Below are 18,857 nucleotides of genomic sequence, written 5' to 3' on the forward strand. Positions count from 1 at the left end.
CTCCTCTATACGTTCAGCTTATTTTTCTTTTTCACCCAAACACTGAGTTGTTGACTTTCTACAGGGAAAAGGAAGATACAAAATATCTAAGTATTAAAGGCCCCAAAATATTGAAGAGCAGTATTTGACTTGATATGGATATCTAAATACATATAATAATGAGCTGTGTCGATGTCTCTGTATGTCTTATACCCTTTCTCTTGGGACATTTTGGTTGGAAGTGGTATTCAGGCTCTGGTTACTTGATTCAAATCCCATCTGCCATTTTCTAGGTCCCAATGACTTTGGGTAGAGTATTTAACCTCTCTATGTTTCAGTTCCCTCATTTGTAAAATGTGAGGATAATACTACCCACTTTATAGGTAGTCATTGGGAACAAGAAGTGAGATAATCCGTGCAATAGAGTGTCAGACAAATTGCAAGCCCTAACAAATATTAACCATCAGCTGTTTATCTGGTTTCGTAAATATAACCTTGTTTGCTTTCCCTTATAACTCCTGCTAAAAAGCTGAATTTTAAAATGATGAAAAAGATTTTGATCTCATGGAGTATTTTCCTTCCCATGCCCACACTACCATTATTTTTATGGCCTTCAAACTAATTTTCCTCTGAAACAGTACTTAGAATCTGATCACTTCTTTGATTGTAGTTGCTCCCATGGAGACAGAGACTGGAGAGTGATCATTTCTAACAGAATTGGTCTTGATATATAGTCACAAACCTGTTCAATTAATGCCACTCAGTGTACCTCTAACCACTAAATATACCTCTGAAGCAACTGTACTGATGAATAGCATCAAAGATCTCATAATATGGAAATTATTTTAATTATTTTATCTGATATTAAATATACAATATTTCACCCTAAAGAATGATACTACATATGACGAAAAACCGAATCATTACTTTCTGAAGTTAAATGATGCCTGTGGTTTGGGAAATTAATTAGCAGTTCAGGAAAGGGAACTCTAAGTAATATTGGAGTGGTTATTGTGTAGAGGACTATGCATAGAAATATCTATAGAGACAAATTTTAAAAAGTTGATTGTAACCATTATACCACATTATCATTTTAACTTTGGAATTGTGCTTACTTAAAGCAGAAGATATGGCTTTCAAAGACCTGTGCATATATTATATATGTCTTGGCTTACCAGCATTTTAAAATCTTAAGATTAATATATTCTTTTTGATCTGTATAGGTCTAGTAAAGTGAAATACAGCATTATTTTAAACAAACTGGGCTACAGATTATCTTTCAGAGACTTCCTTTCCTCTTATATGATTTTTTAAACTTTTAAAATCTGCCTTTTTTTGGTTAAAGCTGATCATATAGAAGCCAGTGGTCAGATAGCTGCGGTAGCTGAATTTTCTCTAGAGAAAGTTTTGTTGAAAATATTAGAAACAGTGGTGCTGGGTGGCTCAGTTAGTGAAGCATCTGAGTATGGCTCATGTCATGATCTCATGGGTTCGTGAGTTCGAACCCCACGTCAGGCTTTGTGCTGACAGGTGGGAGGCTGGAGCCAGCTTCGGATTCTGTGTCTCCATCTCTCTCTGCCCCTCCCCTGCCCACGCTCTGTATCTCTGTCTCTCTCTCTCAAAAATAAACAAACATTAAAAAAAATAAATTTATTTCTGAAAAATGAAATATTCATGGTTCACTATGATTTGACAGTAGTTTAGAAAAGTGTTAAGACATTTGAGATGATTTTGTAGTTTTTCTGAGAATTTTTGAGTGTGGCTATTAATAGAAACTATATACAAATTAAAAAAACAAACAAACAAACAAGTATTGCTAGGGAAAGGACATAAGGATTCAATCTAAACCTAAATTGATTCTTCACATATCAGACTTGGGACAAGTTTCTATCACACTATGTGCATGTCTTGTTTTAATATGAATATACAGTAGAAGTATATTCAAAATGAGCTTGATAGACTGTTCTTGTGGCCTGTATAGAAGGGAGAAGGGCAAGACCAATTAGTGGATAAAATGCTCAGTTAATTATGGGCTGCTTTTATGGAACTTACTAGTTTTGGTTCATGTTTTGAACCACCTAGGTCACTCTAGGTTACTTTCTTGCAAACTGGATCCATGCTAGGACAACCTAGAAAAGTAGCTCGTGTTAGCTCTAACCTGGGACTCCTGTTTCTTTCATCCTTGCAATTCTACCCATGATGTTAGTGCTACATGAATTCTTAAGGTCCAGGTAAGAACTTAAATTATTCACTTTGTAAGTGAGAAATCTAAGGTAAGCCCAGAGAGGTTAAGGGAATTGTTCATGGTCACTCAGAATTATGGCAGGATGGAGAAATAAAACTTACTGCTACAGGATCAACTGTGCTTTTAACTATTCTTTGCATATCATGAGAGATGAGCAAAGTATTTGGGTTTTGTTTAATATAAAGTTTATTACATCCTTTTATCTTTAAACTATTTTATAAAGTATCATTATAACTATTACTACTGATATATTATGTGCCATATCCCAGTCACTCTGCTGAGCCATATTTCTTTTCATTTTAAAAAAAACTCATTGAGGGGTGCCTGTGTGGCCAGTTGGTTAAGCATCTGACTTGTGATTTTGGCTCAGGTTATGATCTCATGGTCATGAGATGGAGCCCCACGTCAGTCTCTGCACTGAGCATGAAGCCTGCTTAAGATTCTCTCTCTTTCTCCCTCTGCCCCTCTCCTGAGCTCTCTCTCCAAAGTAAACAAACCAACAAACAAAAACAACTCATTAAGCCAGACAATATGTTCACTATGTCATAAATAAGTTAATTGAAGTATAAAAGGGTTAAATCACTTACCCAAGACCACACTACTATTAATTGGCTGAGTTAGGACTCAAATCCAGGCCTGTTTGACACATGACTGCTCTTAATAGCTTCAAATACTGCTTTTCCATTAATTAATTCCTTTGTTAAATCAGTATTTGTAGGATGTGTATTTCAGTACTGCTGACTGTCCCTGGCATGTGTACAAGAGGAAGTAAAATTTTGCTTTTCATGAAAGCCAAGGGAACAGATATAGTTTTGGATGACAGATAATAATGACTTCATTATTCCTTTTCTCTGAAAGTATCTGGAAATATTAAAATTCTTCTAATATAAGTCGTACTCAAGTAATTTTGAAAATGGCTGCAAGAAAGTTGTGTTGAGAACACTCAACAGCTCATGAAAACTGTTGAGATTAATAAACAGAAGGTTGCTATTAAAAACATTCTGAACATAAGTAATATTGAGAGAAATAACAAAGTGAATAAATTAGCAGCATTGCTGTCTTTTTCCACCTTTCAGTAGATTTTTTAGTTTGCTTCTTTCTTTTTCATTTTTTATCTCTCTCCTCCCAATTTTTTTTTTAACCGGTATCAACATCTTAACAAGCAATGTGTTTCCCCAAATTGACTGGTTACATTGCCTCAACTTAGCCACCTTCATGTAATTTTTATTTTCCTAGGAACTAAAGTATGTTTTTACTTCCCACTCAGTGTCTAAATTTGTGCCAAAAGGCAGATAAGTTGGATCCAGAGTGTATGCTGTGTTGGATGGAAGACAAGAGTCATAATTCTGAGCTTGGACTCCAGATGGATTTAAAATTGTTTTTTAATATAGCAATCAGTTGCTATATTAATGTTGGAAGTCTGCTATTTAAAATTGTAAGAACATTGACAGTGATTTCAATTGGAACACTTTTTGTAGGATCAAGAGGATGAACCAGATGGGAGCAGTTAAGCACATCTTAGCATAAAGGCATATAGCTCACAGCAATGGTGAAATATGAGCACACATTTTAATACAGATTTTTATGAACAGTGTTTGGCAGTATTTTTCTGAATATCAAAAATACTAATTACTATGGTTTTTTAGTGATAATTGTAAATCAGTGCAAATTCTTAATTGTGTTTTGATGGAATTATTTCAATTACTTAAAAAGTTTTCCATTACATATGAGGAACACAGTAAATATCTTTATAAAGTTGGAAAGGAAAAAAGAAGTGAAGCATCAAGTGGAATGCATTGTGATTTATTAGTCACTCAAAAACTAGACAGCTTTTCATAATCTATTTAAAGCAAGGACAGTACTAAGGAGCTACAATAATGCTGAATGTCCATGAGAATGACAATAAAAAATCAGGATTGGCATAAAAAATCTGTGCCTGGAGAGAGAAATAAGGAGAGTTCTGCTGCTCCACAGTTGACTCTATAGATTATTTTCTCCCTTGCCCACTATCCTTGTAAAACTCAGCAAAGCTACATTGTGCTTTGGGTTGGTTCCCAGTCCAAGTATTGTACTGGACGTCTAATACAAAGGCTGTGCATAGGGTCTGTGCTGTCTCCACTCTTGCCATCTCCTTTCTCTGCAATCCTCCGTTCCCACTAATGGTAGGGGACACTGGGACCAAGGCAGTGCAGTACTGAACTCCCCCACAGGCAAGCCAGTGGTTACCAGAGTGGTGTAATTTGCGGGACTTGGAAACTTCCCTGTGTCCAAAGATATTTTCCTCAGTCTGGCTCTTGTGATTGACGTTTTAACATTAAGGATGAGTTCATTTGGCTAAAAGTATTTCGGTTTCTAGGAATTAAAAAAAAAAAATCTGTGTTCTCAGAAAAAGCTGTTATCTGTCATATAACACCATTCTGAAAATTAGTTTATCATATTCTTTTTCTCTGAGAACTAGTTGAGAAGGACTATTACTAGTTGAACTAGTTGAGAAGGTTGACGGGGCCACAGTAGAAACCGGGTACTGATTAAAGGAGGTTAGTGGGTCAGTATTGTGAGGAGGTTGGGACAAAGGTTGGCACAAGTGTGTTGTGTGCGTGAGGGAGGTATGTTCCAAGAAGAAGGGGAAGCGGGTAGAATAGAGAGGTTTGTGTGGTGTTTAATCCTGTAATGTGAGTCCCCTCAAGCTCTCCAGTTATCTGGGATCCTCCTTCAATTTATTTGTTTTTTTAAAAAAAATTAAACTTCTTATTCTCTTCTTATTCTTATTTATTGCCTTGCCCCAAGAAGTGCTGCCATTCTCATAGCTATTGATTTTCATCTTTTTTTATGGTCATATTATCACTGTTTCTCAATTTTGCCATGCTTTTCTCTGGTTATTTTGGCCAAAACATGAATACAGGCCGTTGTTTGTATCCCTCAAGGCATTGTCACTATGACTCCTGTAGTGATTGACAAGTTTCATTAGAAACTTGCAACTACCTAATCTGTAAACCAATGCTCTTACATTACAGAAAAATGAAATTTACTACTGCCTTCAAACAACACTGAAGTAGCAGTGGCTAAAGGGAAACATATGAGTGACTTAGGAGTCCTTATGTAGTATCTCAGCCTAGTGTCCAGCACGTATTATTAGTGAGTGACTGAAGGTTGCTGCTCTTACGTTTCATTGATTGTGCCCTTTCACCCAGTCCTAGTGGTCATCTTTCTTCTCTTCTCTGCTTCTCTGCTTCCCAAATCAGTGTCTCTTCCTGTCTTATTTTCCCTGGGGCCTCTTATCAGGATTTCATCCCATTTTAGGTAGGCTGAGTAGAACTAGTTAACCTGTTTACTGATCTCTCAGTGGTGTTGCCTTTCGCACGATTATATGCATGGTCATCCCACCTTCGCCTTAACTTCCTGAGACTAGACAGAAGCAAAAGATCCAGGGAGGTTGCTTCAAACAAAAGAGCAGCTTCCTTCCAGAGATAAAATCTGTCAGTAACTCTCTCAAATGCTACATTTGTTTTAGTCACATCCTTTTGCCCTGCAGTTCATTCAGAAAACCAGTATTATGTAAATAAGGTATAGTCCCTGTCTTCCAGTAGCTTATGGTCTAAAGAAAGGAAACACACTAAAGTAAATTACAAAAGTGTATTATGCTATGACAAGGGCAATAATGAAGATATGAAAAGGTTATTGTAGGATGTAGTTGAGGGCAGTGGGAGAGTGTTTAGGGAACGGGAAAGGAGGCAACATCTGACCTGCATCTTGAGGATGAGCAGCCGTTATGCTGAGGATATGGTAGTTAGTGGACATGTATGCTAGCTACACAGAGGAGATGGCAGAAACAGAGGCTCGCAGGCAAAGAGCAGTTCCTTGTTCCTGGGTTATGAAGTGTGAGACAGGAGGTGTCAGGAGATAAGGCTTGAGGGCTATTCAGGGGCAAACTTATAAAGGAACTTACATCACGTATCACTCACGTCTATTAATTTATCATGTAATAGAGAACTACCTGATGGGTTTTAAGAAGGGGAGTGCCAAAGGCAAATCATCTACTCTCCAGTTTCTTTGGCACTTCTGTGGGCTCTGGAGAGGAATGCTTCTACCTTTCTGAAACCTAAAGTCTATAGAAGGAGGCCCCAGATAGAAAGGTAAGGTGACAATACAGAAGTGGTCTTATGCCATAGGAGAAAAGTCCTTAGCTGAGTGAATATGTGTCTTTTCCATCTAGTGAGGGAAAAGACTGTTAAAAGGAGAACACTAATAATATATAAAGTTGACAACATGGAGATTTTAGCATAAGGTCATTGAGAATTTTTCTTAATATATATATATACAGGCATTCCTCACTTTGGATGGTTCAAATATACACAAATTTCAGTTACTATGTTTAATGAAAATAACACCAGTCTCCCAACAACATGGTTCAAACTTCACTTACCACAGTTATTAACCACAGTTATTAACTGCGATTAATTGCATAAAGTACAAACTCTGCTATAGTCTCTTCAGTCTACAAAACAACATAAACTACAAAAACTACGTAAATAACAGCTATGCATCAAGATCAATGACCAGTCACATCATTTCATCCAGTCAGTTGGTGATTGTTCACTGTGCATCTGTTACTCAGTTCATGCAGACAGCAAAGTATGTAGTATGTTGCTTCCTTGTCTCTCAGTGATAAACCTATGTGATATGTTATACAAATGGATAATCAAAAGAGGTAACTGACCAGCAAAGATGAAAATACAACAAAATAAAGGAATCATGATAACACAGGACTTAAAATTTGAACTGAACATAAATGGAACTATAGAAAAAATAGCTGACCCTAGGACCCTGCTCCCAGTTGAGAGACCCTAGATAATGCAGCCAGAGGAACACAGGGAAGGTTAACTTTTGGACATAAATGAGGAAAGGGTTGTGATGAATAGGAGAGAGATGTCCCAGAAGAGTAACACCAGCAAAACACCCTTCATATTAGAAGAACTTTTGGAACTATTTCATGGCATTGAAAGTACTAAGGATAAAATGTTCAAAGTTGATCCAGAGTTAGAAAAGAGTGTGATAATTTGCCAAAACACAGAAAATATGCTTGCTCAGTATGGTAATTTATACAAGAAGGCAAGCACTATTCAAACTACTCTTTATAAATTTTTTTCAAAGAAATACTTTAGTTCTCAATGTTTTTAATCTTTTAAATTATGTTGCACCAAATATTAGTTGAACATTTTTTCATTTCCCTACACAATTTTAACTGTCAGAATTTTTAACATTTTGACAAATATTTTTAAAAGTCACAGAACATTTGTAATTTTTCCCATTATTAATATTGCTTTGCATGGTTTCAGCTTGGATGGTCAGTTTTGTGGGCCTGTAGTACCATATGTCCAGTGAGGATGGCCTGTATATAAGTGGTACCACCATCTTTCTTATGGATAAACATTTTATATATGCATCCAAAATTTTAATTACTTGGGCAAAGTTCAGTATCTACTTGAAATTTCTTTCTTTCCCATCTCAATATTTATGATTTTAATTCTTTAATTGTATCTTCCCCCTCCCCCTATCTCTCTTTCTCTCTTTCTCCCTCCCTCCCTCCCTCTCTCTCTTTGGTCATGTGTGGTTACCTATTGACAACATATTTGTTAGGGGTCAAATTTTTGTTAAAATAAGTATTAACATGAAAGTCTCTGTTAAAATTAGATCCTAAGTCCCATTTGTTATTGTAATTCTTGGTAAGGCAGCTTTCTATCACAACAAATATTTAGACAATTCTATGATTTATTATAATGGGTCTTTAATCTATTTTAAAACAGAGTTTGTAAATTTTCCTATTGGCATTCCTTAAGGACTGTGTTCACATTTTTTTTTCAATATATTCATCCAAGAAAAACTGTATGTTGTTATTTACTGGACTTTTTTGTTATGCTTCCTATGTGAGTTAGAAAACAGTGACTCAAATAATATTTTCAAAAGAGTATACTACAAGCTATTTTTTTAAATAAAATGTTAGGTCCCTAGATTGGAGCTATGTCAAAATTTGAATGTAGGCATTTTTTCCCAGGAATTTATTCCCTTTGCTTTTTAAAACTTTACAGACTAGTGTTTAAGTAGAATATAATAAAGGAATATAGTCACCAATATAGGGAATAGAAGGAGGCCTTTCTACAATTTGTTTTAATATTAAGAGAATTGAGATGTCATATTAGATACTTAGAATCTAATTTGTACTCAGGTTACTCTCAAATCCATTCACGTCTTTCCATCAATTCATTCATTCATCCATCCATCCAAGTCCCTTCATTGAGTAATTAATGAGCACTTCCTATGAGCCAGGCACTATTCTAGGCACTGGGGATACCACACTGAATAGAATAGATAAGGAACTTCAGTTTAAACTCTATAAGGAGCTCTACACTGTCTCTTATTCCTCCACTCAAATCTGATTTACAATTATCTTTTACTAGACTATAAAAGCCTCCGACCTGACCCATTCTTTTCCATTTACATATCTCAGAGTCCTCACCTTTGATTTATTATTTTTTATTTTTTTTATAATGCTTTATTTTTTTATTTTTTTTTTCAATATATGAAATTTATTGTCAAATTGGTTTCCATACAACACCCAGTGCCCATCCCCAACAGGTGCCCTCCTCAATACCCATCACCCACCCTCCCCTCCCTCCCACCCCCCATCAACCCTCAGTTTGTTCTCAGTTTTTAATAGTCTCTTATGCTTTTCACCTTTGATTTAGATCTTATGGTTGAATCTGCTTTTTCTCTGATATATACATCAGTCTTACTTAAATTCTTCCTATGCCTGGATGGCCAAATTAACTAATAAATATGCCTTTGTTTTTCATTCAATGAAGCTAAATTAAAAAAAAAAGCAGTAGCTTTCTTACAGATCCAAGTAATCACAGAATGCTAGCAATAAAAGGAAATTTTAAATAATTTTACTCACTGCCATCATTTTTACAAATATAGACTTCAAAGCTCATGCTGTAGCTAGTTAGTGGCAAAACTGGAACTAGAACTCAGCCTGCTTGGTCTGTTCTGTATTATTGTTACCAGTGAAAAGACAACCAGAACATTTTGTTTAACTCGGGCTCTTCTGGTTGCAAAGAGTGGAGAGTTAGGATATCTCAAGGAAGAGAAAATTCTTTCAGTCCTCTCTGTAGTATTAAGGGAAGCAGGGACCCACGGAATCTAAAAATAGGTGCTGTAATGTAACTTGGTCTTATGGAGACAAGCACTGATTCAAAGCAGCTCTGAGTGGCGTAGCTGCCTTAGTCCGTGGATCTTTTACTGTACTTTTCTAGTACTGCTACTCTCTGTTCTTCCCACATCTGCCCTTTTGTGTTATCTCTGAGAACAACTTTCTTAACATAGTTTCTGCTTATTCTAAATTCTGTGTTTATACTTTGGCTTTCTTGTGACATCTCAATTCCCCTTAACCTTTGTGAATCTTTCCCGCTTCAGCCCCCTACTGCTTAGTACCTGAATTTTTCTTTCTTTCCTTTTTTAAAAAATAGTTTCATTTAATTAAAAAAATAATTTGACTGACCCAGCTTGTTCCTAGTTAGGCAAAACTCTTTATTCCGAGTGACTTCATCGCCCTCTGGCCAGACTTTGTATTGGCCTCCTTTAGATCAAGTGTTGTTTCCTGTGGCTGAGATGAGCAGGAGTGAGTTCATGAAGAAAAGATCATGACTGTTGTTGCCCCTTTATTAGAGTCTCTGGATGAGAAACAATCCCTTCAAAGGAAATTGTACATACAGAAGATACCATGTTTAACATGCCTAGTTCACTGTTATAAACTGCTTCAGGAAATGTAAATTAAAGAGGTTATGCTTTTTTCATCGTGGGCTAGGGGAGGGAGGAATCTCTGGCCAGAAAAACAGGTGGTAGCCAAAGAAAGGGAAGCATGTAGTTAGACTCAAGCATTCAGAGAAATAAAAATAAATAAGTAAATAAATAAACACATACTTTTTATTTACTTATTTAAAAAAAAAATTTTTTTTTCAACGTTTATTTATTTTTGGGACAGAGAGAGACAGAGCATGAACGGGGGAGGGGCAGAGAGAGAGGGAGACACAGAATCGGAAACAGGCTCCAGGCTCTGAGCCATCAGCCCAGAGCCTGACGTGGGGCTCGAATTCCCGGACCGCGAGATCGTGACCTGGCTGAAGTCGGATGCTTAACCGACTGCGCCACCCAGGCGCCCCAACACATACTTTTTAAAAAAAGGTAAAAGAGATAAGCCTATGGCAGAGGTTTCTCTACCTATGTGCCTCTTACCTTGGCTTCTCATTACTCACCTTCCTGACACTTCCTCAGGAGCTGCTTAGCTCCCACCTTCCTAAAGCTGCTGTCTCATCTTAGGGAGCCACCACCACCTTGTTACTGCTGAGGACATTTCTTATGTCCTATTATAAAAAGTGAAGAGGAGCACCTGGGTGGCTCAGTTAGTTGATCCTCTGACTCTTGAGTTCAGCTCAGGTCATGATCCCAGGGTTGTGGGATCAAGTCCTGTATTGGGCTCTGTGCTGAGCATGGAACCTACTTGGTATTCTCTCTCTCTCTTTCTCTCTTTCTCTCTCTCTTCATCTTCTGCCCCAACTTTCTCTCTCAAAAAAAAGTGACTTAGCTTTGATGATATTTTTATTTGTGGAATCTCAGGTGACATTTGGACGACTGAGAACAATATATCTCATATTTTGTAATTAGGCTGATCTTTATCTTAAAAAAATGTAAACTCAGAGCAAACTTGAGCTAAAAGATTGGGTATAGTAGATGCTGTAGGTAAATGAGTAACTTTAATAATGCCATGATTTATGAAATATTTAATTTCTTTGGTTGATCTATCTTGGTGATCTATAATTAAGGTTTGTGCATATCGATGAGAATGTTTCTTTCTTCCTGTCCCTTCTTTTAGCCTTATTTTGCTCACAGATCTTTCTAGAAGAAAAAGGATATTATCTATTTTATATCTTTGGGTATTAATAATGGAGATTAAATACTTGATTTTGGTTATAGTATATGGAAAATTTTTTTGTTACTGATTTTTGTAGCTCAATAAAGCCCCTTTTGTCATAGGACCTGTGAGTGGCCTCTTTGATTTGTCTTAGCTCATTCATGGAGTGTGATTACAATGATTTGGATTAGAGAAACTGCCTGGATATGGCCCAGTTTTTCAATAATTACAAATAGATTTTGTCTGAGAGCATTTTGCTTCAGCATTAATAAACTAAAACCAACTGTTAAAAAGCATCAGTAAGATTTAGCAGATCCATTGCTGGATACCAGCTTTATATAAAAGATGCTGTTCTGTATTCTTTTTTCAATACTATGCTACCATTTCAGTTGATAGTAACAAAGAATTCAAATAACGCTCAAATTGAAGATTAGTAAGAATTAACATTCATTTATGAGAAAACCAAAAATTGGGAGGGAACCAACTTGGCACCTTTGTTTAGTTTTTTTGCTTGTATGAATTTACTGTTCATAACATGTCTTCACCTTTACCATTGCAGGGTCTCAAAGGCCATCCGGGGCTCCCAGGTCTCCGAGGTGAACCAGTAAGTACTTCGTAAAACTTATATCTTCTACAGTAAAAAAGGACACACATTAGGGACTCCTTGAGAGATTCTTTTTCCCCACTTATTTAAGATTTTCTTCTCAATTATTTTCAATTTTTAGTGCAGGACAAACTTTTTCAGTTAATCACGTTATAGTTTTGTTTTTGTTTTTCCCAAACCCCTGATTGACTTTAACTATCTGCTTAACATATTCCAGGACAGCAGTTCTTAAACTTTAAAAAAAAATTTCTTTAAGGGGCACCTGGGTGGCTCAGTGGGTTGAGCATCTGACTTCAGCTCAGGTCATGATCTCATGGTCCATGAGTTGGGGCCCCGCATCCGGCTCTGTGCTGACAGCTCAGAGCCTGGAGCCTGCTTCGGATTCTGTCTCCCTCTCTCCCTACCCCTCCCCCACTCGTGCTCTGTCTCTCCTCTCTCTCTCTCTCTCTCTCTCTGCCTCTCAAAAATAAAGAAAACTAATACAAACATTTTTTAAATAAATAAATAAATAAAAATTTTTTAAGTTTGTTTATTTTGAGAGAGAGAAAGCACAAGTGGAGAAGGGGCAGAGAGAGAGGGAGAGAGAGAGAATCCCAAGCAGGCTCTGCACAGTGAACCCATGAACCATGAGGTCATGACCTGAGCTGAAGTTGGATACTTAGCCAACTGAGCAACTAGTTCTTAAACTTTTGAGGTTCAAAAGCCCCTCTGAGACTGTCATAAGTGCTATGAGCTCTTTCCCCAGAAAACACACATATTCATGCATATGCATGTACCTGCGCATGTGCATACACACAACTGATTACTTTGTATTTTTTTGTTTTTATATTTTCTTTCACACATTTGATTTTTTTATACAATTTCAGGGGCTTGCCTATTTGCAAAAGCCTGTCCATAGCTGTTAGTTTCCTGACCCTTGCATGAGGGAATGTAAATAAATTTTAATAAAAATCCAAATTAGAATAGCACATATGCTATTGTCCATTACACACATATTTAAAAGCCAAAATAGTTTGGAAACCTTGTAATTTTTATCATATAATTCTTTGTCTTCCCCACCAGAAAACAATATATATCATAGGGAGAAAAATAAAGCCATTTCTTTTGTTTTCAACACAATGTGTACTAGGTCAGTATGAATAAAGCAATGAAAACTAACTAATTAGAAACTAACTAAGGTGAGGGACACCATTACTGGAGATTCAGCAGAGAGTGTCCCTTACAGTACACTCTGTTCAGTCCCTGAGGCACAATTTTTCAAAATTACTAATCACTAAATGTAACAAGTGATGCATGTACCTGTAATAGGTGTAATCTCAGTTTCTTGAATCAAACAAGGGCTGGAAAACATTTATGGGGAAAAAGTCAGAAAGGCAGGAGGGATTAGTCCCCAGGGAGAAAAAAAAAATCTCTAGAAAACTTTGTGCTTTGGCACAAATGTATGAATTCTAATGAAGAAAACCTAATTATTTCACAAGTAAGTGAAAAATTGACCCGTCAGTACTTACAGGTGTTCTCACAGCTATATAACCTATATAACCTCATAGCTCTATAACCTAGTTCTTAGTATATTTGTTATTATTCTGAGGGAAGTATGTGTTTTAGAAGCATCTAAAATCAATTTTAAAGGTTGGCAAATGTATTTTGGAATCAGTTATTGCTTTTCATTCTATTTATTTCCAGAAAAAAGGGCAAAATTGGTGTTAACTGTGAAATACAATTAAAACCCTTTTGCATTTTAACTGTGAAAACACTGCAGAAACTAAGAGGATCATAACTAATTTGGTAGGAGATGTTTACTTCTGGAAAATTTATAAATATCTACAAATCGGTGGACAAACATTTGGAAAATAATTGTATCATCTGTGCAAGCTCTAGTAATAGGAACTGCCATTTATTGAATCTTTATTAGCTACCGAACTGTACCTACTATTAACTACAACTTCTAGTACTATAATTATTTATTGAATATTTCCACATGTTAGCTAATTTAATACCAACACTAAGAATTATTGCAGTTTACCCACTTTTAAATATATTTCTACACATTGTTCTGTCTTCTTTACACAATAATCCTGTGATCCCGAAATTATTATTCTACTTTACTAATTCTACTTGGTAGCAGTGCTGGGATTCTCGATGAAGTCTGATAGTCTCAGAGTGTTTGCTTTTAATGCTTGAAGTTAGAAGTGGGATTGGGGCAGGTTTCCTATTCCTTATTTCTGCAGGGTCTAAAGATACAACTTTGTGTCTAAACTGCTCCATTCAATCTATAGATTTAAGTGGGCCGCATTTTGTTTTTAACACTTTTAAGTGCATAGTGAATTGAGTTGTAGTGTTTGTTTTGAATTTCTTTTAAGCTTCTGTGGTTGTCACAGTGATTTTAGGATGTGGTTGGCTTAGACATGTTTATGCCATGTAGGATTATGCTGAAGGCTTACTTGTTTGCTTTGTTTACTGCTATTCCAGGATAGCAGAATTTAGGCATCCAGCAGAATTCTTTTGTGTATTTCTCTTTGCAGCTGGAATGTCTTAAATCTCTACATGTTGCCTTAATACCCGCTATGAAAATCCATTCAAAGTCAGATTTCCTTTATGTCTTAAAACAGATTGCTTTTTAATAGAGAGCTCAATTTACCTAATTTGGCTAGGAGAGGAATGAAAGGGATGATGGTTGGTCTTAGCCAGTGACCTACAGAATAAAAACAGTCTTTTAAATTTGTTTCACTTCTTTCTATTGGCATAACCAAATAGAAGGTTTTGTGAATGTCTGGATATAGACCTGTGTATTTTAGAATTGGATGAGGGATAAAGGAAGCTGTTGTAAATAGACTGGAGCAAATCTCGCAATTAGAAATTTAATTTCCTAATTTAATTAGAATTTCCTTAGAGTAATATTGGAAGTTATGTGCACTTTAGCACTATACCAGGAAAGCAGCCTGGGATGGTGGTCTCTGGAATTAGACTTGCTGACTCAAATCTTGGCTTCCCACTTATTGTCTGAGTGACTTTCCACTGGTGACAAATGCTCTATGTTTCATTTTTTAATCTGTAAAATAAATAATGATACCTACTTTCTAAGGTCTAGGCAGATTAAATAAGATATTACATATAAAATACTTGAAATTGTGCCTGGCATAAGATAGGTGCTAAATGAATGTTATTATGGGAATATAATATTATATAAATTGTAGTAAGGTAATATTTAGTATGTAAATATGGTTTTGGAAATTCATAGGCTAAATCTCTCCAAATGTAGATAAGAATTTTATTCTGCAGGGGCACCTGGGTGGCCTATCTGGTTAAGCTCAGGTCATGATCTCACAGTTGGTGAGTTCGAGCCCTGCATCAGGCTCTGTGCTGATAGCTTAGAGCCTGGAGCCTGCTTTAGAGTCTGTGTCTCCTCTCTCTCTGCTTCTCCCCCATTCATGCTCTGCTGCCTCTCTCTCTCTCTCTCTCTCTCAAAAATAAATAAGGATTCAAAAAAACAAACAAAAAAAAAAAGAGGGGCACCTGGGCGGCTCAGTCGGTTGAGCGTCTAACTTCAGCTCAGGTCATGATCTCATGGCTGGTGAGTTCGAGCCCTGCATCAGGCTCTGTGCCGACAGCTCAGAGCCTGGAGTCTGCTTCGGATTCTGTGTCTCCCTCTCTCTCTACCCCAACCCACTTGCATTCTGTCTCTGTTTCAAAAATAAACAAACACTAAAAAAAAAAAAAAGAATTTTATTCTGCAATTCTCAGAAATCCACTTGTTCACTCACTTTCTGTTAAATCGTCCATTGTCATGTGTGTGTACATATATATGTATATATATATACATATATATATGGATGAATGTCTATATGTACATGTACATATATATGTGTATGTATGATGTGTGTATGTATGTGTGTGTGCATGACACAACTTTTGTCAGATTGTCTCAGTTCATATCCAGGCTCTGCTGCTTACTCGCTGTGGCATCTTGGGCAATTTTCATAACTTCTCTGTATCTTATGCCAAATGGAGGATGGAGAAAATAGCATCTATCTCACAGATGTAGGATATATGTAAAGTGCTTGGCATAGTGATTGACACATAAAGAGTGCTCAATAAATGGTAATTGTTGGAGGAAGGGGAAAGGAGGGAGAAAAATGAGAACAAAATTGAGAGAAATTCTGAGGAAAGGGGAGATAAAGACATTTAAGAAGCCTTCATATCTAATAGAATGGGAGGGCAAAAACTTTACCTATGATCCTCCATTTGTCTTTTCCTTGGTCTTCTCTTTCTATAGATTTTCCAAATTTGGGGGCGTTTTATAGTATTTTTCTACTTAAACTGGAGGTAATACTCTTCTGTGTGCTTCGGAGCAGAGGGACAAAGGGCTAGTGTCTTTTATCTGTTTTACAAACAATAAGAAGGAAATGAATTTTACATAATAAATAAGTAATCCATGAAATTTACCTTTGCTATCACCATTTGTGGTTAGGTAAAGGCAGTTCAACATGTGTGCTTCTGGCATTTCCTTGGCTCAAGAATTATTTAACAGATCTAGACTCTGAATAAACTAATGAATGAATGAATGAATAATGTATCAATGAAAGTAAAAACAAATGGAGATATTTCTTCTCTCTTGATGGTCTAGGCCTGTAGAAGCTTCCTTTCTTATGCCTTTGATTCTCTATATATCAGCCTGCCTTCAGCAAACCTTGTTTGAAAATAAAAAATACAAAGTTGTCAATTTAAAATGAATTTACTAGGTTTGTTTGTTTGTGTTATTTGGATAGGGATTGCATTAAATGTGTAGATTGCTTTGGGTAGTATTATGGTGTTATTTTGTTAGGGATTGCTGGTGTTATTTGGATAGGGATCACATTGAATGTGTAGGTTACTTTTGGTACTATAGACATTTTAGTAATATTTGTTCTTTCAATCCATGAGAATAGAATGTTTTTCCATTTCTTTGTGTCGTCTTCAATTTCTTTCATAAGCCTTCTATAATTTTCAGCATACAGATCTTTTACCTCTGGTTTGGTTTATTCCTAGGTATCTTCCAATTTTTGGTGCAATTGTAAATGGGATCAAATCCTTGATTTATTTTTCTGTTGCTTCGGTATTTCTGTACGTTGATTTTATATCCTGCAACTTTGCTAAATTCACATATCAGTTCTAGCATTTTTTTGGTGGAGTGTTTCAGGTTTTCCACATAGAGTATCATGTCATCTGCAAAGAGTAAAAGTTTTATATCTTTTTGTTGTCTGATTGCTGAGGCTAGGACTTCCAGTACTATGTTGAACAACAGTGGTGAGAGTGGACATCCCTGTCGTGTTCCTGACCTTAGGGGGAAAATCTCAGTTTTTTCCCATTGAGGATGATATTAGCTGTGGGCCTTTCATATATGCCTTTTATGATGTTGAGGTATGTTCCTTCTACCCCTACTTTCTTTAGGGTTTTTATCAAGAAAGAATGCTGTATTTTGTCAAGTGCTTTTTCTGCATCTATTGAAAGGATTATATGGTTCTTATCCTTTCTTTTATTAATGAGGTATATCACACTGATTGATTTGTAAATATTAAACTAGCCCTCCAGCCCAGGAATAAATCTCACTTGATCATGGTGAATAATTCTTTTCATATACTGTTGAATTTGATTGTCTAGTATCTTGTTGAGAGTTTTTGCATCCAGATTCATGTATATATATATACATGACACACACACACACACACACACACACACTCAATAAAATATTACTCAGTGGTCAAAAAGAGTGAAATCTTGCCATTTGCAACAACATAGATGGAACTGGAGTGTGTTATGCTAAGCAAGTGAAATAAGTCAGTCAGAGGAAGACAAACGTCATATGATTTAACTCATGTGGAATTTAAGAAACAAAACAAATGAATATAGGATAAAGGAAGGAAGAATAAGATAAAATCGGAGAGGGAGGCAAACCATAATGGGTGTTGGGCATTAAGGAGGGCATTTGTTGGGATGAGCACTGGGTGTTATATGTAAATGATGAATCACTGGGTTACACTCCTGAAACCAATACCACACAGTATTTTAACTATCTTGAATTCAAATACATAATTTTTTAAAAAATAAATAAAAAATGAGTTTACTTGGGTGCCTGGGTGACTCAATCAGTTGAGCATCCGACTCTTGGTTTCAGCTTAGATCATGATCTCAGGTTCATGGGATTGAGCCCTGTGTTGGCTCTGCACTGAGCATGGAGCCTGCTTAAGATTCTCTTTCTATCTCTCTCTCTCTGCCCATTTCCCCTGCTTGCACATGCTGTCTCTCTCTCTCTAAAACAAAAAAGAAAAATTTAAATGAATTTACAATTCCAGTGTTACTGTTTGAATTTTTAGAGATATATCATGATTGAGGTAATTACCACTCAATATCCGTTTCTTTTTTTTTTTATTTTTTTTAATGTTTATTTATTTTTGAGACAGAGAGAGACAGAGCATGAATGGGGGAGGGGCAGAGAGAGAGGGAGACACAGGATCGGAAGCAGGCTCCAGGCTCTGAGCCATCAGCCCAGAGACCGACGCAGGGCTCAAACTCACGAACCGTGAGATCATGACCTGAGCTGAAGTTGGACGCTCAACCGACTGAGCCACCCAGGCGCCCCTCAATATCCATTTCTTAATCAGACTTGCTATAAAAAAAAAAGTTTATTTTAGGAAGTAAGAAGAGGTTGGTTCTGAAGTTCACTGCCCCTTTTAGTCTTCTGGGGCTCATGCTCAGACATTAAGGACATCATGCTTAACATGCAAGATGTTGAAGTAAGAAAATGATTGAGACACGAGACAATATAAAAAGACACTGGTTATTAAGAAGTGTACCAACTCTTGGGGCATCTGGGTGGTTCAGTTGGTTGAGCATCTACTTTGGGTCAGGTCATGTTCTCACGGTTCATGAATTCAAGCCCCACATCAGGCTCGCTGTTGTCAGTGCAGAGCCTGCTTCAGTTCTCTGTCCCCCTCTCTTTGCCCTCCCTTGCTTGTGCTCTCTCAAATAAATAAACATTTATTAAAAAAATAAAAGAAAGAAATTAATTTACCAACTCTTTCTAGAAT

General features: G+C 36.5%; 1 protein-coding gene across 1 annotated transcript in view; it reads left to right on the forward strand.

The window, feature by feature from the left end:
- COL24A1 (collagen type XXIV alpha 1 chain) overlaps nt 1-18,857 on the forward strand; it is a 410,128-nt gene that overhangs the window by 64,963 nt on the left and 326,308 nt on the right. Inside the window, exon 9 of the mRNA XM_047871498.1 lies at nt 11,749-11,793. Within this exon, the coding sequence (XP_047727454.1) occupies nt 11,749-11,793 (45 nt within the window). The remainder of the gene's footprint in view (nt 1-11,748; nt 11,794-18,857) is intronic.

The sequence above is a fragment of the Prionailurus viverrinus genome, chromosome C1, assembly GCF_022837055.1.
Source record: "Prionailurus viverrinus isolate Anna chromosome C1, UM_Priviv_1.0, whole genome shotgun sequence".
NCBI classification, from domain to species: Eukaryota; Metazoa; Chordata; class Mammalia; order Carnivora; family Felidae; genus Prionailurus; species Prionailurus viverrinus.